The sequence below is a fragment of the Macadamia integrifolia genome, chromosome 11 (assembly GCF_013358625.1).
Source record: "Macadamia integrifolia cultivar HAES 741 chromosome 11, SCU_Mint_v3, whole genome shotgun sequence".
In the NCBI taxonomy this organism is placed as follows: domain Eukaryota; kingdom Viridiplantae; phylum Streptophyta; class Magnoliopsida; order Proteales; family Proteaceae; genus Macadamia; species Macadamia integrifolia.
The window spans coordinates 22,559,182-22,584,643 of NC_056567.1; the positions used below are offsets into that span (position 1 = coordinate 22,559,182).

The 25,462-nt window shown below is 38.7% G+C and overlaps 2 protein-coding genes and 1 non-coding gene across 3 annotated transcripts; all 3 read right to left on the bottom strand.

The window, feature by feature from the left end:
* Positions 1-345: 345 nt before the first annotated feature.
* On the bottom strand, positions 346-418 carry TRNAF-GAA. The gene has a single exon. It is a non-coding gene; the product is annotated as a tRNA-Phe (tRNA).
* Positions 419-2,016: 1,598 nt separating this feature from the next.
* Positions 2,017-4,616, bottom strand: LOC122093400 (L-type lectin-domain containing receptor kinase VII.1-like). Its single transcript, XM_042663736.1, has one exon. It carries the CDS (start codon positions 4,356-4,358, stop codon positions 2,271-2,273), a length of 2,088 nt encoding a protein of 695 aa, XP_042519670.1. The 5' UTR covers positions 4,359-4,616; the 3' UTR covers positions 2,017-2,270.
* A 3,150-nt stretch (positions 4,617-7,766) lies between these two features.
* On the bottom strand, positions 7,767-24,579 carry LOC122093576 (probable serine/threonine-protein kinase At1g54610). Its single transcript, XM_042663930.1, has 8 exons — positions 23,388-24,579; positions 22,318-22,602; positions 21,838-22,155; positions 17,952-18,179; positions 14,064-14,164; positions 12,616-12,730; positions 8,866-9,339; positions 7,767-8,361 (listed from the first exon to the last, which is right to left on the bottom strand). The coding sequence occupies exons 1-8, from the start codon at positions 23,805-23,807 to the stop codon at positions 8,149-8,151; spliced, it is 2,154 nt and encodes a 717-aa protein (XP_042519864.1). The 5' UTR covers positions 23,808-24,579; the 3' UTR covers positions 7,767-8,148.
* Positions 24,580-25,462: the final 883 nt, after the last annotated feature.

Consider the following 25,462-nt stretch of genomic DNA (forward strand, 5'->3'; position numbering starts at 1 on the left):
CCATGGTTCAATGAAGCTATTCTTGTTATGATGGTAGAAAAGGGTGGGAAGGTAGCATCATAGGGACTTTTCTCATTAATACATTTGGTGAAATTCTAGGGTTAGGCCCATGGTTTTTTTTAATTTTTTTTTAATGTATGTCTGTGCATGCCCATTGTTCAATGAAGCTATTCGGCCTATACCATCTAGGGATGCTTAGCCCAAAAAAAAAAAAAAAAAAAAAAGCCTAGAAATAAATAGGCTTTGATCTTCTACGGTTCTACCCAAAAAACCAAAAATATAGAAACGGGCCCTTGTCTTCTACCCAGAAAAAAAACCAAAAATAGACAGTTATAAAAAAATGTGTGCGGTGAGCGTGGATCGAACACGCGACCTTCAGATCTTCAGTCTGACGCTCTCCCAACTGAGCTATCCCCGCACAAATGTAGCAAAGGGGAATCAAACCCGGGTCTGTAACGTGGCAGGGTACCATTATCCCACTAGACCACTTGTGTTTCTTCATGCTTTTAATTTGGATTTTAGAGAATATTAATAAAATTATCAAGCACTACAATGTACATTTACCTAGCTGGAACCTATTCCATGATGTCATTGGTTTCTTGAAGCAATTCTGGCACCTAAATGGATATACTTCACAAGCAAGACTAGTTATTGAGGGCTACATTTTTTTTTTTTTTGGGGGTGGGGGTGGGGGTGGGGGGAGGTAGGGATACAATTGAGGGCTACATTTGATTGTCAGTAAAAGAAAGAAACGAAAAATAGCATTGGTTCTTTAGAAATAGGGGAAGGAATGTTATGAAATTGCTCTTCGAAAATCTGACCAATAAATGTTGTAAATACAATAATAACAGTGAGATGCTTTGTATGGATGCATCTAGACACTAAAATGTACAACTTGCATTCTAGTTATAAAATTTGCAAAAATAATCCATCAATATCCACCAAAACAGTTGAAATTGTTGGAGCCTTATGATGGGCAATTGAGATTCCCATCAGAAGATGTACACAATGATGGCCTTATTAAAGGCAACTAACAACTCCATAAGACCTATAGAAGAAAACCATACCTTTGCAATAGCTCTCAAATGCAACTCTAGATATAACCAAGCATTTTAGAAACCATCCCTCTCTCCTTCCAGTATACAGAAGTTCAAAATAAACAAATAGTGAGAAAACTTACAACTGTCAAAAATTGTAGAAAAATCACTTTCCTATTAAGTAAGATTTCCAGTTTCAAGTTCAGTAAAATTAGTTTGATTATTAATACAACTATGAGTAGGAGATAGAGTGGAGTTTGCACTTACCATTTCCATTATGAAACCATTGAAAGCTGTGTGATATCCAAAACTTGGGTTGGGAAGCTCTGATGTTGTATATGCAAAGAGAAATAAGAAACTAAAGGTGCTCCAGAAGGAGGAGAATGCAAGGGAAGCATGGAAGCAAGCCACGTTACTAATCTCAAATGGATGGAGAAAAACAGAAAAGTTATATAAAAAAAAAAAAAGAACAGAACGAAGAATGCGTAATGTGCATGCTAATGCTTGAGTAGCACCTCTCTTATCTATGTTCATCTAATTAGGAGTGATAGGTATGCACTAACCTTTCTCCTTACAAACTAAAACCACAAAAGACTTCCATCTCTCTCTTCCTTTCCCTAGTAACTCTTTTACCTCCCAATTCTTCTCCTACTAGTTTCTTTCTCTGGTACTTAAGCTCTGTTTTTCTTTTGCCAAGTCCTTGGGGTAAGTTTCCACCTCTTACTTCCTGTTTGTTTCTCCCCAGATGAAGATGGCTTTCTTTTCTTTTCTGTTTTGGAGTCTCTCCTGGCTGACTCTTAACATTTGAATAGGACAGATTGAGCCTTACTTGTACACCAAATTGCATTAACATGAGAATCTTACTCTCATGAGAAGCCATACTTGGCTGCATGGAATTTTTTTTCCTATTTGGTAATTCTACTTTGGCCATGTCACACTATTACAGAAACTCTTACCAAACAAAGAGAAAAAAAAAAGCTAATAATACAACTTTCCATTTTAGTTTTATGTCCTTCCCTTCAATATAAGAACAGACACATCAATCCAATTTAATGAATAAAAGAGAAAAAAAAATATATTGGAAAGAATAAGAACAGTTCAAATACACATGTATCACCACACCTACTTCTCATTGCAATTATTTTCATCTCTCATTTGATTTGTGTATGTACATTAAAAACCATCCTAATACCTTTTTTTTACGACCCTTCTTACTACTTGATTAACACACAATCATCTACCATCTACAATCACATCGGAGCTAGAAAGCGAGGTCGACGATGAGAGCGAATGCCGGATCTCGTCAAAAGTAGGGTGTATTCCGAGACTCCTACCATGACTACTATACTTAGAACTCATGACATTGGACTTCATCTTCTCTAGCAAATACACATCATGTCCTTCCCTTTCTTCATCATCAAGAGAATTTAAATCAAGATTCAACTCACTCTTTCCCTCCAACACCTTCACTACTTGTCTCATAGTGGGCCTAGCTTGTGGATCAGAGTAAGCACAAAGCAAGCCCAAACGAAGCACTTGCTCCACCAACTCATCATCAAGCCCACCTTTAGCCCTCAACCTCTCATCAACTCCAAACAAGAGCCCTCCTCTCTCAAGCAACTCCCACATCCAAGCCACCAAACCAGGCTTCCCTTCCTCTACAGGTCTTCTTCCACTCAACACTTCCAGAATCAAAATTCCAAAGCTGAACACATCAGTCTCTGCAGAAGCTCTTCCTGTGCGAACCAGTTCAGGAGCCAAGTAACCCACAGTGCCAACGACACGGGTAGTGTTCGCAGCTTCGCCATGGCTGTGCATTCGAGCTAATCCGAAATCTCCTAACCTTCCATTCATGTCTTTATCAAGTAATACATTACTGGCTTTAATGTCTCTGTGAAGAACTCGAGCTTCCCATCCTTCGTGTAGATATAAGACACCTGAAGCCACATCTTTTAGAACTCTCAATCGATCTTCCCAACCCAATAACACTTTCTCATCGCATTCAAAAACCCTTTTGTCTAAGCTTCCGTTTTCCATGTAATCGTAGATTAGGATTAAGCTGAACTTGTCTCTCTTGCACCATCCTCGGAATCCAACCAGGTTTCTGTGCTTCAATCGGCCTAAGCTTGATACTTCGGCCAAGAATTGTCTCATTCCGTGTTCGGTTTCGTGGGAAATTCGCTTCACAGCAACCTCTGTTCCACCAGAGAGAACCCCCTTGTAGACCTTCCCGTTCCCCCCGACCGTAATTAGATTTTGATCCGAGAACCGCTTCGTTGCTGTGTAAATCTCCTGGTGATTAATCCGGTGTGGCCAGTACTCCAATTCCCAATCTTCTATTGCTTCTCTTTCCCTCTTTTTACTTCGTATCCTCTTAATAAAAAACAGAGTAATCCCAGCCATGGAAGCTAATAAAGCAGTTAACGCCACTGTAAATCCAGCGATGAACCCTTTGGAGCTGAGAAAAGAGCTCTTCGGAGGAACAAAAGATGGCAAATTCCAAGTGTTCAGTGCATCGCCAATGGAGGAATTTGAATTACTGAAGCTCCAAGACAAAATTCTATGGTATTCGACTAGAACTCCAGTAGCCGCCGCGAACCCAACATACATTTCATCGAGAAGAACATCAGAGAGATTGAGAGAAGTAGAAATCAGAGGCCTTTGAGGCCTTTTTGTTCCAGCTCTGGCCATGGTGACATTGAGATGGGAACCGGAGTAATCAATCCAGACTTGATAGTTGACACCATTGTTCAAGGTGAGACCTTTGAAGGAGGAGGAGGAGGTATCATGGCCATCCTCCCAGAAACCGGCGGGTTGAGCGGTGGAGGACGTGAGAGAGTTGAGGTCGAAGCCGACATGGTTATTGTTGATATCGTTGAACTCTTGATTCTGGAAGACATCGAATTCGATGCCGAAGACATGGTTGCTGGAATCTCCATCGTTGGTGCGATTGAAGAGGCCGAGGTGTTGGGAAGAGCTGACACCTTGGATACCAGTTTGTGGAGTCATGATAAAGACAAGGCCATGGCCAGGTTGGTAATTGGGTATGGGAGCGATGGAGAAGATGAAGGATGTGAAAAAGGGTAGAAGAAGAGAGGAGTTAGGGTATCCTCTGGTGGGGATCTTGGAAGGGTAGAGAGCTCTGCCAAGGGAGAGATTGGAAGGTTTGGTGAGGGTAAGGATTCGCGATTCAAGGGTAGTGTTTCCGTAGATTAATAGATCCGAAGAATCGAACCCATTGAAGATGAAGTCGACGGCGAACACCGGTATGAGGAAAAGGGTTATTAGTAGTAACACAAAGAATTGGTGGCGAATCGCCATTTTCGGGCACTGTAAGCTCCTCCAGGTGAAGCAGACCAGAGAAAAATCTCAGGAAACCATAGCCTTAAAGCTCCCGACTCCTTCCAGGAATTTGCTTTTTAGGATCTTGGAAGCTCTGTATCCGACCAATAATCCCAGGCAGCGGAGCTCCATCATAAAGATTTCACTGTAATGATCTGGGTTTTTGACAAAAAAAAGGTAGAAATTAAGTTTAACTATTGAACTTGAACTCTTCTTGTCGGCAATAATCCTTTCAAGTACAGGTACTAAATAATTTGAGCTTTCTCTGTTCATGGACATTATAGAATTGGACCACAACTTAAAGTACTACAATAGCTATGTTATAATATTATAAGGGGAAATTACACTCCCCTCCCCTTTATGTTTCAAGAATTACATAATCCTATGAAATTAGAAATTACACTCCCTTCCCTTCCAAGTTCTAGATTCTATCCACCGTACTCTGACCATGAGTGAGAAACTGTTAAGTGAAGACTCATTATATAAAAAATTCATTTTAAACCCTAAAATACCCTTACCTTAATGTGAGATTACATATTTACCCTTTTTTCATCTTCTTCCTCAGGTGATTTTGGTATTAGGGTTTTGAAGCTCAAGTATGACGGTGAGAGTTTGGTCGGAGAGATCTTTGAGATGGGGTGCTTCGACGATAGGCCTAGAAGAAGCCATGATTGTCAATAATTGGACGCATCTTCAAGGCTCGGAATAGAGGGAGTAGCATCCTAGTAGTTCTTAAGCCATTCGATTCCGCCTTCCCTAGCAACCAAAAGCTTCAAAGCTTGGTCATCCGCCCACACCAAATTACCCAATCAAACAATCGAGTTCTCTTAGGCCATGATAGTACCAGAACCAGCCACGATCAGCTTCAATGTTACTAAGTTAAAACAGCAAGAAGGGAAGATTGAACAGTTAACCATTTCGCATTTAGTTACAGCACAGATCATTCAATTCAACTTAATTTCTCTTAATTGAATCAGGAATTGATGGAATCGTTTTAGATTATGAGAGAAGAAAGAAAGAGAGAGAGAGAGAGAGAGAGAGAGAGAGAGAAATGCACATCAGAACACAAACTAGGGCAGAAACTGAGAAGGAAGAGAGAGAAAATGATCGAGAATGAAAGCCCGATAAGTACAGGTTGGTGTTCTCCTCGAACAAATTCTGTTCAATTTCAGGAAATTTAGCGAGATTCCTGAGGACACAGGCCGCAACGGCTTAAGAACTGGGCGTCTCAGCATGGAAGATCCCCAATAGAGAAGAAATCCCACCTCTAGACCTAATTGCTATGGCGTTCTCCTTGGAAAAGCTAAGGGCTTGAAGAGAATTACAATCTTTCTCCTTGGCAAACCCACTTCCAGACTTGATTACCGAAGCGGAACCCCTTCGCAAGTAAAACATGCTTGATACTGCCCACCATAGAAACCCTAGAGATGGCGGAGAAGGCATTCTCCTTCATATCGAGGCAGCTAGAATCAAGCAATCGAACGAGAATTGGAACCACACCTTGAGCGACGGCAATCAAGACGTTCTTATCGTCCTCTTGTAGCAAGCCCAACAAGGAATCCATGGTGACACTCTTCGACTAAGGATTTCCAATTTGCAAGCGAGTCCCTTTTTGAAGAAACAGTAAAAGAGAAACACAGGTACAACATCATGAAGAAAGAAAAAAAAAAGGTCCCTTGTGGAGATGGGATAAAAATGTCATTTGACATGTAAGTCTAATAGTGTTAATACTTGAGGGGACAAAAGCAATTACAAACTTCACAGGGGTCTGAGTATAATATCTGAAACATACAGGGGAGGGGAGTGTAATTTCCTCATACTATAATCAATCTGACCCTTAGGCTTGAGCTGAATATTATTATTTTCCATTTGTGGGCCATTTGCGGATCCTTCCTGAAAATAGCATAAATTATTCAAATTCAAATGGGATTTCTTCATCGTTTCATAATATAAATCAGAAAAGAATCATTCAGTACGGTACATGGATAAAGACTTAAGCCGCTTGATTAAAACAAAAGAAAATAGGGAAGAGACTTTGTCAGAAATCCCCTGGATTTGACCTTTCCATGGCAACCATCCTCGTGCTCTGATCCAGAAAAGTTACAAGATAACAAGCAACGACCATTCTTTGTTTTTCAATTTTCTTTTCTGGAAAGTCTACGTACTTTGATCCTTCAACTGAGGCGACAAATCAATCCCTGATTAAGAGCTGTTTTTTCTTTTTCATTTTTATGAAATTGATTAAGAGCTGTTAAGGAGCAGATATCCATCTTTATTTGTGTCATAATAACTCTCAACTCTTCATAGCAAATAACGTCTTCAACAACAACACGGTTCCTGTCCCCATACCCTATTGCTCGTTTATTTGACTTTTCTCTCTCTCTCTCGTTGACCTTTTTGGCCATAGTAAAAGGGAAGAAGGATCCTGTTGGTAAGAAGGCACTAGAGAGGAACTCTAGGAACATGTCACACGTGAGGTTGACAGGAGAAAGAAGTTAAAGAAAATTATTGAAAAATTGCATTCAGATTTCAAATTCAAGGTTTCAGAGTAGGCTAAAATGTAGCAGCGCTTAAGAAGTACATACCTATTTGGGCTCTCGCTGTGTCTTATATGGTTTGTCATCCTCTTTTTTCTCCAATCACCGTCTCAGTCAATTCATTTTTCTGGGATTTTGTTTTAAACAATATTAAGCCGCTTTTTTTGTGTGGTTGGCCAAAACCAGCAACCTGGCACCCCAAGTGTTGCTTTCTTATCCTAAGACAATAAAAGAAAACTGAGTTAAGTTTGGGAGTCCAGTGAATACAAGGTGTGGTGGGGAAAAGGAAATAAGTGAGAACAGAAGACATGTTGATGAGCTTGGCACCAAACTCAAAACCCCTCTCCTTGAAGAATGAGAAACCTCAAGTGCAAGAGAACTCTCTGTTTATTCCTCACTTTCCGCAAGTCAAAACTGTTAATAACCTTGCCCATCGTCTATTCCATTCTCAATCTTTGCAGGAGTGGGGGTCTCTGAACCCAAACATTGACCACCACCACCTTAATCTCATCACCAACAACCAATGCCAAAACCCAAACGGATCACTTTCTCAGGTTATAATTGGGGATTTCCAATCCCATCCATAGAAATGAAAAAGAAACTGACATAATGCCATGAAGATCATGTCATCAATTTCTGAAACTAAGGGGAGAACACACTCAAAACTCTAATCCCTCGGACAATATATTTGACATGATTGCCTCTTGATCTGAATCGAACTGTAGTGCTCAATAGCACATGCCCATGCTCTTCTTCCTCGATCAAAGCCTAAAGAGTACTGCTCCCATTGAATGCTTGCAGTTTAATAATATGTACAAACTCAACCAATAATACAACTGGCCACCAATCATACAGAAAACAAGTAACATGCTGCATTATTACAACATTAATTTGTAAAACTATTCTATCAAGTATTGTGTATGAGCTATAGCCACAAGATTGCCCAACAATTTAAATTGAGGATACATAAGTGGAGAAGAGATGATCAGTTGAACAGAAACTATTTGAGCTTGGAGATTCTCTCTCCAGAAAGCCTTACTTAGATCCAGAGGGCACAGACACCCTTGATTAATCAACATTTTACCTTCCAAATTCCCTAAACAAACCCCTGTACAACACGTGCTTGTACCTTGCCACAAGAGAACCACTCACCACATATGTTTCAGAGAAACCCCTTCCTTCACCTCGCTCTGGCATAAGTTGTGGAATCCATCAGTCTACAGGTGCCTTGATTACACAACTCCACGACCATAGGCAAATACTGGATTACCTGATATCTGGTTCACATCAGGCTGGTCTTTCCTAATTTTTGCCTTGTCAAGTCGTGCTCGACGTACTACTTCTTGGATCTGGCGATCATGTTCCTTCAGCATCTGATCCACATTGCCTGAAGGAACCAATAGTGGGCCAGAGTAGTGACTCTTGTTCCCCCTTGACCCATAACCCTGTCAAGAACGATTATTTTGATGAGCATTAACTATTGGTCGAGCAATTGCACAGATGAATTCACAAAAAGACTTAATGTTCAGTACACCATGTAAATGTATGGTTAAATATATTTAAAAAAAAGGGGGTGGGGGGTGTTCAAAAACCAGAGTGCTTATTAACCATTCACTCAATCCACACTCGCAGTTTCCAATCCAACAATCAACTTAACTAGCAACCCCATGCACTATATGTACAGAGACAGGGCCCATCCGACAGCAGCTACTTATCCTCTGATCACAGCACATATGGGAAGTTATTAAGGGATGGTCCAGAAATAAGGAATAAAATAATAGTGTTATTAATGGAATTTTTTTTTTGGGGGGTGAATAATTATTAATGGTTTTAAATCCTTAACATTATAGATATTGGGATTTAAAGACATTTAATTCTTCAAAACATTATCAATTACTTGAGAGAACTAGATTTTACAGAAAGGATAGTGGATGGATACTAGATTTTACCAGAATCGGGCCCTTGTTGCTGATTTTTTCACCTTCCTCTTGATAAGAACCCACAAGAACCTGACCATGATGCTTTCTATCCTGCCTTCTGTTGGATTCCTTTGGATCATTCAATGATCCAGGAAGCCTGCCCATTAGGCTTGCTGCATCTGTTTGTGATGGACCAGACTTATCTTTTCGATCTTGCGGAAACAAATTCCTAGCCGCTACTAAGCCAGACAAAGCTGATAAGTCAGACCCAGTTGAAACCTTCGGAGCATCATCCAGGTTTCTCCCAGATTTAGCCCATGCAGACCGGTGAACCAGTGGCCCTGAATGTGAAGCTCTTTTATGCAAATTGCCCTGAGGATCTTTGCTTGCTTCTTCTGCTTGTGATTGTCTAGGTGGTTCAATTGGAAAGCCAGAAGCAACTTCCTCCTGATGCGGGTTGAACTTCTCACTTCGACTCTTTGAATTGGGCTGACCTTGTCTCTTCTGAAATTTCGAAGCAAGATTAATAAAACACACAAATAAATAATCAAAAGGGAAAGGGTAGCTAATTTTATAAAGAAAGTCAAAGAAGATAGCCAAGTAATTTGTGTGAATAATGAAGTTCTTAAGAATAAACAAAAGGAGTCATGCCATAGATTGTTTTCCATATGTGACACTGAGAAACCACAACGAGATAGTGATATAGCAATAATGGATAAATAAATATGCCATACGTTCCAATTAATGGGTTGAATGAACCAATTTACGTCATGATGTCCTTTTCAAAGAAACTCAATATGCTTGAGACTGTAAATTCGAACTGGTTGCTACTTGAAAGTTGTGATCTATACAAAAACTCATTTCATGACACTGTATATCTGTTGGATATGTAAAGAAGGAACAGATTACAAGTTCTCAGATAGATTCAAAAGGCATGATGAGAGAAAATGTGAAGAAAATAATTTTTCTAATCATATTCAGTTGCAACACACATCCAAGATCCACAAATGGGAATCAAAACCACAATCCACTCACCAAGAGGATCCAACTCAACTGCTAGAAGAAATAATGATGCCCAGGGAACAAGTATCAGCTCCCCTTCCGAGAGTTGTTTCCCCCATCAGCTATAGAAAGGATTCCCTAATGGAATACCGCATTATACGCAATTTTGATGGAAAAACCAACTAACCAGTTACTATATTGAGTTAGTGGGCAATACTTTTCAGAATGTGGACAGGTAGACCCAGAGGTTGATGCCACAGCAGAACCGGACTATCGTCTGGGTTAAATTGGACCAAGGTTGGACCAGAACTGGACCAAAAAAACTGGTCCATTCGACACTTCAACGCCCAAATTCATTGAATCTGTCTAATTTCTAATCTTAAATTCCTAATCACATCTGGAATCCTTCAGTCCAGATTGTGGAGGCTTTTATTACCAGCAGCCTTATTTCTCTTCTTCTTTTTTTTCTCACTACAGTAATCATTGGTTAGGCTGTAACTAGATTATTTAATTCCAGTTCAGTGGGTTGTCTTTTCCTTATTATTTTAAAATTGTTGGTCAGATTAGGATTCTCCAAAACAGTTGGTCGATGGGGAGTTTTTAGAGTCATTTTTGATTGAGTTTTAAAACATATATATACAAGAAAAGGGCTACAGACCCTCGATCTATTTCAGAAATAAAGAAAGCTCTTTGACTGTTCAGGTCCTGTGGATTTCAGGATTGAACATGTGGATTCAAGTGTGGTGCACTGGTGCTTAGTGGATTCTGAGTGGGGGTTGCTGTGGATTCAGCAGCTGGATCTGATGTATTCTATAATAGAATTTGGTGGATTTCCTAAACCTCTTCTATTCCTTCCTTCATCAAATTAAGGTCAGATTATCTCTACTTAATCACCTGTGATTTACTGTTTTACATTGTTCAATTCTACGACTGGTTGTCGACAAAAAATTTGAAGACTGAATAGAGTTTAGCATAAATCGATTTCAATTTGACTTTCTTGTTTTCTAACTAATTTCCTGTTAAGAACTCCCAGACCTATTCGATTTTCAGTCTCCTAGTGCTATTCAAACTCTTAAAAATCTGGTCTTCTGAAACTGAAGCATTCTTTCTCTGGTTGCACGGCTGTTGTATTGTTTAATTATTAATATTAGTTCCTTACTGACTTCTGTTTTAAGCCCAAAAACCTGTGCATCAATTTCTCAATTCATCAGGGTTTTGGTTCCCCTGTTCACATGTAAAATTTCAGTCCAAACAGACTTTGCCAATATAGGTTTGAAAATTCAGGATTATGGGAGAGTGCAAAGTAGCGCACAGAGTACCAAAGGCGTGTATGGACATACCTGGGGATGCACGCCAAAAAACAGGATGGAATTTGATTGAATTAGACTTCGAAATTTGACATGTGCCTGATTCCAAACCATGTACAATCTATTCCAGTCATAATTGCCACATCATCATTCCACATGGCACAATGAATATGGGCCACTTTGATAAACTTATCAAAGGGAGCCGCTCAAATGAGTTTCCCATTTATTCTTAGGAAGAACTGCAGTGTCATACAAGTAAATGAAGCAAATACTAAAAAAACAAAAAACCTAGCATAGCACTTGGTCAGAAAATAAAGGCTACCCAAATTGTGCACTTATCTGACCGGGTTTGGTATACTCCTCAACAGACAGGAATAGACATGGCATGCTACGAACCATGGGCCTAGGGTGATGTAGACTTGGTCATTTGATTGGGGTCTAAGATGGGCATGTACCTGGCCCATATCCAGGATTTATTCAATCTTATATTGAGCACATATAACAGAGATCGACCGGCAGTGTTTGGGGGAGTAATGGCCGTCAAGTTGCAACTTTTTATGAGGATATGTTCCAGACTCTTTCCAGATTCGAGTGGGCCAGGGCCAGCTGGATGAGATTGATATTGAAGATCAATTGGAGATTAATTAGGAGACTAAATAGGTTTATTTTGGAAGGCAACGACCATTGACAAAGGAAGGGATTATGGCCAGCTCTTGGAGATTAATTAGGAGACTAAATCTGCAGTAGTTTGGATTAATTTACAGGGGATCTACTTGGGTCATTAATGGGAAGGTTCTAGTTCAATCGATTATGTTGTAATTGATTCTATAAATAAAGCACAAGGCTGAACACAGCCCACCGATGGGATTTTGAGAAAAGTGGTGTTGGACAGTTTTGATCATGGCTGTGAGATACAGTAGAGGGTGAGATAAGTATAACTGTGAAGGGTGAGAGCCCCGAGGGAGAGAGAGAGAGAGAGAGACTCAATCCTATCATCCTATCTACTTCTATTTTCTTTTTTTTCTTTTTTTTTCAATCACCTTTGTGACTGAGATCTGCTGCAACCCAGAACCATTTGAAGGTGTAATTTTGAGGCTGAATCAATGACAAAATGATGATAAGGTGTTGCTGAGATGCTGCTTCAATTACTGATTTAAATTCCTGCACAAAAGTACCATCGATTTGACTTTCTTGGAGGGGTTTTCTGCAAATCCTTAGAGATCCTGATTGGGGTTAGGTCATTAGTGACCCAACCTTACATTATGAGGGCCATCCCTGCCCTTGCCTTGCCAGGCAAAGAAACAATGGACATGGCTAGAGCCTAGGAAGTCAAACTCCTACGACAAGATACTGGCTTCCAGAGCAATATCCATCAACTGCACGTCAACAAACTTAACGAGTACAGGAGAAAGGCAAATATGTGAAAGTAAAGTAAACCTTCTTATATACAGATTATAACATTCATCATTACCTGCATTGACAAGACCAATTCTGCATTGGCATCAGGTGCTGGAACTGCCCTAGATTCTCTTGGTCCTTTCCTTTCAAGGTCAGCCCTCTGGGCCTTGCTTCCAACCACTCCTTGTCTGCAAGATTGAATAATTGGTTAACATCAGTATATCTACTCTAAGTGAGTAAATTAATACACCTACCAGAACTATTAGGAGGGTGGATGAGTGTAATGGTGTTTTGGAGGGGGGGGGGGGAGAAGGATGTGTAGCAGAGGTGTACAAATTCTATCCTAAATGCATTATAGAGTAAGACATGATACCATTTACTAAATCTGAAGTTCTGAACCACTAAAGCAAATAAGCAACAGCATCCCTTTTAATGAATGTAATTCTAAAATAAATTTGGAAGGTTGTCTACGCATAATATGTTGATTTTTAATTAACACTGAAAACTTTATAATATGAGAACATCAGAAGCATCAAAAGTAATCTGTTCATCACAGGCCAAAGGGGAGCAGAGTACTTATATAACCCTAATAAGAAAGAAGAAAGTCCATCAACCACTTCTAAAGATTGGAAGTTCATGTTGGATACTCCAACCAAAGCAACTGCTGGTTGGCAAAAGAATTGGTGATCCATCTGAGAAGTGTAGAAATTAATCATGAAATTCTATTTAAGCGTGAAATGTCTTACGCGAAGTTATTTTGTTACTTTATATACCCAAGATTTCAGTTCTAGTAGTGGTTCTGACCAGGTTCAACAAGTCCTACCCTATGCACATTGTGTGTTCCAACCAGGAGCTGGATTTGTGATGCAGAGCCCAGGCCAAAAAAACCCTATTTGGGTTGCTATGGGCCCACCAGATGCACAATAGCCTATTGTAGGAAGACAATGGCAATCTCGTAAATAATTCCAAGTTTACAATGGGACGGCACAATTGGAAATAGGGGCTTAAAGGAAGATGTATCGTGGGGGAAAAAAGAGTGTTATATGGGAGGAACTAAAAACAAAGTAAGGGTAAGAAGTAATAAAGGGGAGAGTGAGAGCGATGCAGATCTGAAGACCCACATCCATAGGAAGAAGGCCAACAAGAGTAGCCAGCATGTGGCCCTTACCTTGTTGATGATTTTTAGTTCCCATAGTTTTTTCCAAAACATGTTAAATTCAAGCGAACAATACTTCCAGCCTACATGCACCACTTAAACTGACTGAGGAATCCAATTGCCCCAACTACACCTTCAGTTTATCTCCTATTCAACCCTTGTTACTTGAAATTCAATCAATTGGAACAACTATCAGTGTTGCAACATCCTTTCTACACACGTGCACACAAACACACACAAGTTAATCAATTGAATGATAATAAATTTAGATTTCAACAGCAAATTAGTGAATGGTGTAACAGTGAGTTCATCATAGCATGCACCAGAATGTAAAGTGTAAACAGAAAGGAAACTAGAATATGCACCTTCTAGCTTCTTCATCCCTTATTTTTGCATCAAACTCCTTGCTTGGAGGATACTTGGGCAAGCTTAACGGGTCACAAGCAAGAGGTTTCATAGTAAAAAACTGACCAAAAAATACATAAAGAGTCAAAGCCATCAATAGAAAAATCAATAAGTTAATGTTACCATATAAAAATAAGTGACTATAAAAATCACTTCAATGCAATGAGAGACGGTTGACTATAAAGTAAGAAGTCCTATACCGTAACTTGAGTAAGTAGCTTATAATCCCACATTAGATTAATAAATAAGACAGTGATCCCCTTAAAATATTTCAACAAGCAGTGTCTATGTATGAAAGTGGACAAGTATCAACACAATATGCTTCATAATTTTCATACTCATCAGCCAAAGAATCATGCTAAATACGCAAAGTTTAGCCAATCAAATGGAAAGGATTTCAACAGAAACATGACTAAACCAAGGTACAAGACTCAAAACTGTAGTTCATTACTACATATTTTTATTACATCAAAAAGCCTATTTCTAGGTTTCTGGTCTTTTCTTGACATCCAAATTCTAAAGCCCAGTAATAATGGATGATTCCTCGAAACTCATCTGTGGACCTTCAAAGAAGAGTAGGATACAAGTTTTATTATATTGGCAGAGTTCTAGTAGTCATAGACCCATTATTCGGTAGTACAAGTCAGTCTAGGTGAGCACAGTGGCTCCCAAGCTTTCACTTTGTTTTCTTCTTTTTGTTGTTATGGATCAGTCCTAGTTGAGCAATGGTTCAACATGCAGTGCCCACATTGGATGAAATTGAAGTCTGTAGGCAAATTGAAGAAATAGTTCAACCATGCAAATTAACACAAGGAGGATAAATTCCTGCCAATTCAGGTGGATTCCTAGAGTTCCCCTTCTCTTCCCAAGGAATGTATTTCTGATTTCCGGTTCTGCTACACATACACAGCATGCACCTCAATCAACCAGGTTACTTTGTCCAGGTTTCTTTTACTTCCCGGTTTTCTGCACAAAAACCTCTATATGCCCAGGCATTTTGTGCCATGGACTGACTCATGCACAAGTACAATGCTACCAAATCAGTCACCTAGGTCCAACCAGTCAACAACTTGAGTGAAGTTATTTTGGGCTAATGCCATTTCAAACCAAGTTGATTGTCCTACATCAAACCCAAGTCTAGAAACCCAATGAAATGGCAGCTCCCAAGAGAATAGTGCAGCTAAGGCGCTGATTGATAACATTTCCGCTCTCAATTTGTTGATTCCAGGTGGAATTGATTTTTATGATTCTATGATTTTTGAGATCAAAATCACCACTTTGTAAACATTACTAGAATTACTTCCGGAATCGACTCAGAACAGAATCAAGCTTGGTATGCAACTTTAAAAATCACTTCAATCCTTACACCGATAATTATGAAAATGCCATTCTTCAAGTTTTCAACCTCTTACTATTTGCAAAAATGTCAATAGCCATTATCCAATGATACTAACATTTGAAACTACAAAAATTTTGTCAAGGGTACCAGTACAACTGCGATCTATGTATTCCAGTAGAATGTAGATTTCAACTCATATCTCACAATCAATTGGACATGCTACGCATGATTTAGTGCAATTTCATTTTCTGGTTAATTACGTAGTTCCTCCATCATTTTCCATTTTATTCTTATCCATGCAATCAACCATAGAGCTTCCATTAGAGATGACTGGTTTCCCTTCTCTAAAGATCAATTTTGCACTACTGCAACTTGTTTCACATTGCCATCCAATTGAAATACTTTGAGACTTCAGCTTTTATAAACCACCCACTTCAATATGCTGAAGTTTCAGATTTCTCTCAGGTTTTGATTTGTTTTTTGTAATCTTGAAATCCAATAGAACTTGCATCTCGCTTGGTCCTTTTCCTTTTCTCTCCCTTGCTGAATATGGAAAACAACCCACTGCCCACCACTACCGTTCCATCCTATCTACTACTCCCACCAAGACTAGAAGAATAAATAAATAGAGAAATCAAACACAATTTTTTCTACTGAAAAAAAAAAGTGACATTTTAATACTTTGAACACAACACGAGTTCCAAAAACTCTGTTGAACTATCAGCTTATCTTCCACACATCTATTTGGACTTAAAACTTTGTGGGCATGGGCTGTCTTTCATTGTTGGTCCAATCCATTGCCACAATTCAGACTACTACTTTAAATTTTGTTTCAGTTGTCAATTCTGTTGAAGAACGTTGACAATACAAAAAAAGAAGGGGGGGGGGGGGGAGCTAACAAACAGAGACTTCGAACCAAATGATCACTCCACATGGCAAAAGTGAGCAAGATAGCCAAAAAGGTTTCGGGCTGTGCCTCAGCCAGTGATCCCCCTGGTACCCAACCTTCCCCACCCCCCCAACCCACCCACCTGACAAACGAAAAAAAAGAGGTATTACAGATCGCTGAAAATGTCAAATCAAAAAATAGAGGACCAAGTTTTCTTAAAGCCACGGTCAAGGGAGAACAAGGGAGAATCCCTTGACCGAGGCCTTTGGATTCTGTCCATAGGGCATAGGGGAACAGTGGGGGTATTATCAACTGTTCGCAATTAGGGGTTAGAAACTGACAGCCATTGATGGCTACATGGTTCCTTCACCGCACAGTAAAGCAAAACTTTCCCCAAAAAATATATGCTTCCCAAGACCAACTGAATCATCAATCTCCTAAATTCTTCTTTTGTCCTTTCCAATGGCCTCCCCCCCCCCCCCCTTTTTTCGTTCTCAAGGGTTGACACTGTTAGTTTCATCTCTTTGCAATATGAATGAGTGTAACTTCCAGCTATCTAGCTGTCCTCTTAAGTTTGCTTCTGATCTTAGTGGGTACTAGTCCCATCATCCTTACAAAGTTTGTCACTTTATCAGTTCACCAAGTTAGGCCTCTCACGACCCAAGGGAGATCCAGGGGGACATGAAATTGACAGGGAAAATTAAGGAGAACTCATAAGCTTACAGCTTCTATTGATTCTTCTTAATTGCCTTTTCCCCGTGTCTGGTTTGACATCTTGAGACTCGAGGCAACAATCGCCTCATCCCCTATAGGCAGCAGAAACCTAGGTGGCACCTTGACTACTATGCAAACAACACAACAAGGTGTTTCCGGGGCAGCGGTAGAAGATGTAAAATGATTAATAAGCAGAAGTAAAAGTATAATTTTGTTTTGCTCTCATGAGTGGCAGCTAGATCCAATGAAAGTATGTTTATTAGTTAATAAGCCAAAACATGGTCCAAATAAGTGTGCCAAATTTGAAATGATCAATATGGAGAAGTAAAAGTATAATTTCGTTTTGCTCTCATGAGTGCCAGCTAGATCCAATGAAAGTATGTTTATCAGTTAATAAGCCAAAACATAGTCCAAATAAGCTTAAAGTGTGACAAATTTGAAAGGATCAATAAGGAGAAGTAAAAGTACAATTTCGTTTTGCTCAATAAGCCAAAACATGGTTCAAATAAGCTTAAAGTGTGGCAAATTTGAAATGATCAATAAGAAGTAAAAGTATAATTTCATTTTGCCCTCATGAGTGCCAGCTAGATCCAATGAAAATATGTTTATTAGTCAATAAGCCAAAACATCGTACAAATAAACTTAAAATGTGATAAATTTGAAAGGGCTTACAGGTCAAAGCTCATAAAAGAAATTCCGGCCTTCCAACCAAATTCAGAAGTTCAGGAGAGACGACAATAGTGCAATCTCATTAAGACAAATGCCGTTCATAATGCTAAGCGAGAAGAAAGATAATCAGGGGAGAAAGAGACAGGAACAAAAGAAAGGGTCAATCATTGATTCATATTCATACTTCAACTTCATAGTATCCTCCATAGAATCTTTTTTCCCAATAGAAATGCATACCTCACTCTTAAGAGCAGAAGCTGCAGTTCCACGATCTACAGGATCTATAGAAAGCAGGGTTTCCATAAGCCCCAACGCTGGTGCAGGGAAATCCTTGAACATTTCTGCAACACATCTTCTATAAGGTTGTTGGGGTTTGAAAATGGTTGCATGAGGTAGTTTTGATTTTCTCCAATACTCCTCAGATGGAGAACCACAAAGCTTGAAAATTTTATGCAGCTGCTCCACCTATAAAATAAAAAGATCGAAATTAATAAACATCAGCAGTTAAGATCCAGTAGAAATAGGAAATTAACTCATACAACAGCACACAATCAAACATATATATACACAACCTGCCTACCTCACAAATATACAGCCTCCCTACTTACAGATAGTGTACACCAGTTCAATAGGAAAACAAAAAGAAGACGTTATGTGGCACTGGATATAGGAAGATTTCAAAATGCATATAAAAAACATGTAGATGTTATGGGATACAGGTTATAGGAAACCCATGAGATACATCTTGACATCTCTCTAAGAAAATCAGTAAAGAAATGATAAGCAAGAGGAAGCTACAAAGATGCTGAAAACTATCTTCAGTAGAGACGTCGATAAATAAACTTTATCTTCTTCTTCTTCAGCTCTTAGGATTAAAAAATCTAGTATCCAGTTGCAGCGTCACCCCCAAGACAAAGAACAGCAGATCTTGCTAGCAAAGCTTATGTCCAAGCAAAACAAAGTCCTATTCACATTCTGATGCAGCACTGAGGACATATGAAAGAAGGAAGAAGAAAGGAGTTGGCCAGGGCAAGGACAGCTAAGCTAAGTGGGGAGATGGGATCCAGTTTCTATTTTCAGCAGTCAATAGTTTCTATTTTCAGTAGCTTCTAATTTCCTAGTTTCTAATTTCAGTTTTAGTAACTAGAAGACTTTCTATTTTATTAGTTTATAAATTCCAGTGTTAGTAACTATTATGGTTTCTATATTGTAACATCTCCCATCAAGATATAAATAAAGGTAGGAGGGCTCCATAAGCCTCCACGATTTTATGAAAAAGAATTATGTTGCTGTTACTTCTTCTCTGTGAGAACTTGCTGTAGGTTTGATCAAAGTGGTGGACTGGTGTGTGATCCGGTGACCCTTTGCAGTGTGAAGCCCAAGAGGTTCCTTTCAAGTGTTCTTCTTCTCTTTCAAGGTTTTCTTTTCAAGAGGTTTACTGCTGTTCAACAAACCAGGTATTTAAATTTCAATTCTTCCCAGAATTTCCTTAGATCTCACAATCGGCTCTCTGCTACCTGAAGCACTTCCAGCCATTGTTTTGAGCTATATTTCTGGTCGATCCTTCCTCCCTACCCAAGTGAGACTCGACCCTGGTTTGGGCTGATTCTGGGCAGCCAATTTTAAGATATTAAGTCATGTAGTGACCTTACAGAACAGGAACCAGAACCGATAGGTCTGATTTGTCCTCTTTCTGTTTCTGTGGATGTTAATTATGGTTTGTGGACTGTTAGGATTCTATTCCTACTTCTGGTTCGCCTTATTATCTGGTTTATAGTCTGACCTCATAAACTCCAGCTTCTGGGTTCGAAATTCTGATTTACAAGGTTCTGTTTTATTCCTTAATTCTGATCTGTTGATTGCTGCCCTACGTTGGGTAATATTTCTTCTGAATCTCTGATTATAAAAACCTGCAGTTGAAAGCTTGGTTAGTCTATCTATCCTAGTCTACATTACATTCCATATAGGTGAACAGCCTGAAACCGTCATGCTAGCCAACAGAAACACAACCCCACCAAAAAAGAATCTAGCCTGCAGCCGCTTCATCCATATGGATGAGTCATGAGTAACATCGTAACTACCTAAATTGGACATATGACAAAACAAAGTTGCTTCCAATATTTGAATAACCAGACCTAAATTATTATGCTGTGAACCACCACAATCTTATCACACACAATAACCTTTTTGTGTTCAGCATCCCCACTTCCAGTCAAGTCATTACCGATATGTCTGCCAGAAAAAGTAAGATATAATGTAGTCGTCTAGGTATGCGTTAAGAAATGAGTGAAAGCAGGAAAATGAAACTACTTTATAGATTGCGATCCATCTGTTTTACGGCAAAAGCCAAGATTACCTGTGTATATCAGAAAAAAATTCCTGGAATAGAAAGTTCATCTATATTTCTAAATCTACATAGACCAACTAACAAGTGATGCAGAGGCTTAACCATTATAACTCCACATCTCCCACCACAAAAGCATGGAAGGAATGACCTACCTAGTAGTAAGTCTATTCAGTAGAAATTGTCTTTCCACCAAAGAAGTAGCTGAGGAAGATAGTGTACATCTTAGTATTGTTCATGTGAAGTGTGGGGGATGAATTCTAGTTATTTTAGGATGATTTGTATTTTTTATTCAATTTTAAACATTAATAATTTGGTTGTTTACTGGGGTGGAGAGTTTTATTCAACTCCTTCAGATTTTAGAGACTTCCAGACATTTGCAGTAAGATTCTTTTTCTATTTGGGAGTACTCGGAAGATGGGAGTACTCAGAAGAATTATTAAGAATTTCTACAATTTATAGGTTTCCTCGATTAGGAGATAGCGGTCTCTAGTCATATGGGGGGTGGTCTCTAGTCGTATGGGGTCAATCATGATTCAATTACAAATTTCTGGAGTTACATACTAGAGAGTTGAAGCCTAGAGATAGGGTTTCTTCTGCCCTTCTTATGAGTTAGATGTAATGTTCTGTTGGTGTTTTAAGTCCTGGACTTTGGTACTCAATTGAAATAAAGCATGGATTTTCTAGTTTGGTTTTACACTATTTAGGGGATGCTACATGGACTTTCAGCTCTGTTAATTTTAGTTACTTCCACAAGCAGAACCCATAGCTCTGAATTCTAATCTGAGTCATTCTCTTCCTTCGTTTGAATACATATGGGTTGGACAATGCGAATCCATACAAAACCATTCTTTGTTTTGAGTTCTATTCCCCACCCCCCTTTTTCCACCTTTTGTTTGAAGTCTTAACACATGATATTCACACAAGGTATCAAACATGGCTTTTCAGCCCATAAATTTAGTCTGAACCTGTGGCCTTTAAGACCCTACTAGGGTTATCTATTTGGACTGAGAAAGAGTGGAACGGCAGTACTATCAAACCATTGCCAAACACTAAAAATTTTAGTCTGAAAGGACATATTTCATGCAAATTATGAAGTTCGTATGTTAGTTGTTTTCTCTGGAAATGACAGTTCCAACAGGGAGGACAGAATTTTTCGGAATACCTATCAATTTATTGACCATAAAAAAATTTTATGAGTTTATGAAAATGTTTGCTATTCATAGGGAAAGTTTGAATGGTTTCTTGCAGTTCTAAACCCATGGAATACAGGGTTTTATCCAACATTCCTACTTTGAATATTATTTGGCCTGTTGTTGCTGGACCCAGTTTCAGTAGGTTTGTATTTCTATATACCCATCCTACATCAAAGAGTATGGCATACAAAGCAACTTTGTATTTTAGAACGTCAAATCTCAAGGAACAATAATCCATGGATCCTTATTTATGTTGACCTCACAACAAGGGATTAACCAAGTCCATTGCTTTCATTTCATTTGGCATGTGAGGTAAGTTGTACAAAAACAATATAATATCCATATAATGGAGATATTTCTTGGCTGCATTCTAATTTTTTTCCCACAAGGAGCTCAAAACTTCTCTCCCAAGACTATAGTTCACGCATATCAGGAATCTGGTACTACAACCATAAAATCAGACACTACAACCTAGGAAGAGAAAGAACTGGGCATTGCATTTTGCCTTCTGCCATAAATATAATGCATTAAAGTGAATTAAACCTAGGTGATTGGTGAAGCACAGAGACTAGGTAGTAGGTACCTCTGTTCTTCCAGGCATGATGGGCTTTCCAGCATATAATTCTGCAAGTATGCATCCAGTACTCCACAAATCTACAGCAACTCCATAGTGACTAGCACCAAGTAACAGTTCCGGTGGTCGATACCAAAGCGTAATAACACGACTCGTTAATTGCTGATTTTGCTGAGGATCAAAGAAACTTGCCAAGCCAAAGTCTGCAATCTTCAAGATGCCACTGTTGTCAATTAGGAGATTTGAACCCTTTATGTCACGATGTAGAATACCACGACTGTGACAATGATCAAGTCCATGTAGAAGTTGCTGCATGTAACATTTAACCTGCCAGAAACAAATTAAATCCATAATGTTTGTTGCTTCCACAGGTTTGATAAGTGAGTTTGTTTGTAAAAAAAAAATAAGGATAAAGCTAAAGGCAATGACAATTTGGTTACCATAGCATTGGAAAACAGGAGGATAAATCACGAACTAAACAATGAGTACCTGAGGTTCTGTGAACTTAAGCCCCGGGTATGAAGCAAGACCAGAAAGATCATGCTCCATGTATTCAAAAACAAGGTACAAGCTGCAAGACATCCGTGAAGTAACCAATCCTTCCAGCTTAATTATATTTGGATGATCAAGCTTACGCAGAATATGAATTTCCCTTGCCATAAACCGAACACTTTCGGGCTCCAGGTTATCAAATCGTACTTTCTTCAAAGCAACAATCTTCCCCTGATCAAGATCCCGAGCCCGATATACATTACTGTAAGTTCCTTGTCCAATCTGCAAAAATGAGAGATCAGCAGAAGAAGAATGAAAACCTTCAAAAAGGAAATCACACAAACAATTAAGGCAATGGGTGAAAGCGAAAACAAAATGGGAGGGTGGGGTAACAATATCTATATTCACCACTTAAGAGTAACAGAAAGCAAGAACAACTTATTCCCTGATTAATGATCGGGAATCATCTTTCTTAAACATCTAAAGGGGAAAAATTAATGATTATGGCTCCAAACTACTCAGAGAAAGGGTGAAAAAAAAAAGGAAAAGCAGACTATACAAACAAGCAAGCTGCATCAATCTGTTTCCTGGACACCAAGTAAATTGACAGTTTCAACTCCAACCAGTGCAATGATCTATATTGGACATGAAATTCAGTTTGACTTTCACTCCCCCTGAACTGGCACTGGGCCATAGAATTTGTGAACTTAACAACTGAAGTCAACAGGAACTGCCAATTTTGACTTCATCGACATGGTGCCTATAGGACATTGTTCATCATGAGTAAATATACTGGTCCAGAGAAACAATCGTCATCAGTTATGGGAAATGCAGAATGTCAAAAGAAAAAAGGCATATTGTGACTGGCATGGTGAGTAGGATGGATGCACAAGAGATTGCACGTTTCTACAATTGACCCACTAACAGTGACATTTCCAAAATAGGTTACAAATACTATGTTTTTCCAAACTAGAATTTCTCCAGTTAAGATCAAAACATCGAGTTGATAAAATCACCCATGCTATGAAAAAATTCAAGTGACCACAAAAATGAATTAAGGAGCATACTTTGTCCAGTTTCTCAAAAGAATCTGCACGGCGTGGTACCCATCCCCTGATAGCTTCTCCAGCAACTGCAGCAAGCCAGGCCGGCCAACCAGCAGCAACCTGCTCACCTTCTGTAGCCTTCGGAATGCTGCCCATTGCAGGATGGTGAGTAACCCCATATTCAGTCTTCTCTCTCTTCCTCTCGAAATTCTCACTGTGCAACCGAATCGACCCATTCCCTTGCTTCTCAACCAACACGACTCTCCCATCTCTCACATCTCTCCCATCCGGTCTATCTTTCCCACGAAATACTTCCTCTCTCCTTGAAGAAGCCGCCCGTGGCACACGCAACAAATCGGTAGACGATTTACTCGACAACCTCTCTCTTGGACTTTCTCTGCTATCTTCGATGGCAGACGACTTAAAACAAAGGCAGCCCATGACGCACCAAGTTACCCCCAAAACAGCCTTCCTTCACAAAGAAAGATCACCACAACCGAGAGCTCGGGTTTCTATAAAGTCCTCTTCTTCGACATCCATCAAAATCCAAAAACAAAAGGAGATAAAAATTACAAGATTCTTCAACTTCAACCGCCTCTACACCATCGAATTTGAAACGAAACACTCTTCCATAGAGAAGTCAACATATTAAAAAAAAAAAAAAAAAAATCTCCAAGAACAGCCAATATCAGGACCTGAAACCTTCCACTTACATCAACCCCTGAAGTCGATGCCGAAAAAACTGCAAATTTTTCAGAAACAATACAGATTACCTTGATTCCTTGAAGCAGTTGAGCATAAATGTGATAAAAATCAGCTGAAAACCCTAGCAACTGATCTAGGGCTAGGTTTTGCTGCTGTCGAACTTATTCTCCGCCATGAATCTAGGGCACTGTTAGATTAAACAAGGCAATTTACCATATAAAGAAGAAACAAAAAAAGAATTCCGCTACTCTCTCTGGTCTCTCTCTACACACACACACATATATATATATATATATATATATATATTTCATAAACCCTCTAGGTCATGAATCATGAGAAAAGAGAGAAAACCCCCAATCCATGGCTTCTAAATCCGTTCTAACCCCCCCCCTCTCTCTCTCTCTCTCTCTACTTTCTCTCTCTTCAGTGAAGAGGAAAGTTGTCTGAGTCGTCTTGATTTACTACTACTACTAGTTGATTTTCCATATTTACAATTTCTCTGAATCTGCTTCGTGTCTTCTGGTCTCCTATCCAACTCCTCTTTTATAAGGTTAGGTAATAGAATATATTCCAATTTTTTTATTTTTTATTTTATTTTTATTTTTTATTTATTTATTTATTTTCCTTACCTTATGGGGTAATTTCTTTCTATGAAGGTCTAAAGAAACTTCAAAAAGTGGAAATGCAAAGGGTTCTCTCTTTTTATAATATATATTTTCTTTTCTTTTGATTATTATTATTATAGTATTATCTTTTGGATATTTCTTTGGATAAAAGGTGGTGATTCATTAATATGTATCATATTGTTATGACTTTATAAGACCAATTATGTATTTGACTTATGTATGACCAATCCAAGCATTGATTATTATAACAAAATTTTTACCAAAATATATATATATATATATATATTATTATAACAAAAAATAGTTTTGGACAAAAAAATCTCTTGCACTATTTGTGTGGGGATGCTTCTTCACATCTTCACCATATGGATCTCGCACTGACATTTTCTTTCCTATTTTATCATATAAACTCTCTGTTTTCTATATATGAAATCATTCCCTATGCCATGAATTATGTGATATGGGAAATTTCTCTACACTAGCTACATGATAAAACCTTCTTCCAATAATTTTATTTACACAATTATACTTGTTAGATTTTATTCATATCTCTTAACCATAAACTAAAGTAATTGGTTACATTTTTTAACAACATTCATTAAATGAGCTTACTTATAGTTTACTAGTATCCAACCACATCTTATAGATCCTATATAATTGCTTTACTTGAAAATGTCTATTTGAGTTATAATCAAGCATTAAGAAATTTGCAATATTGATTCCAATCATGTTTTGATTTTTATTTTATTTTATTATTTATTTATT

What these genes read in the sequence shown, in the direction of transcription:
- LOC122093400 (XM_042663736.1), bottom strand. Translation starts at nt 4,358, where the DNA reads ATGGCGATTCGCCACCAATTCTTTGTGTTACTACTAATAACCCTTTTC.
- LOC122093576 (XM_042663930.1), bottom strand. Translation starts at nt 23,807, where the DNA reads ATGGGCTGCCTTTGTTTTAAGTCGTCTGCCATCGAAGATAGCAGAGAA. An exon ending in TCATGCCTGGAAGAACAGAG is followed by an intron (nt 18,180 to 21,837) that starts GTACCTACTACC and finishes TTTATTTTATAG; the next exon opens with GTGGAGCAGCTGCATAAAAT. An exon ending in AGGGATGAAGAAGCTAGAAG is followed by an intron (nt 12,731 to 14,063) that starts GTGCATATTCTA and finishes TCAATCTTGCAG; the next exon opens with ACAAGGAGTGGTTGGAAGCA.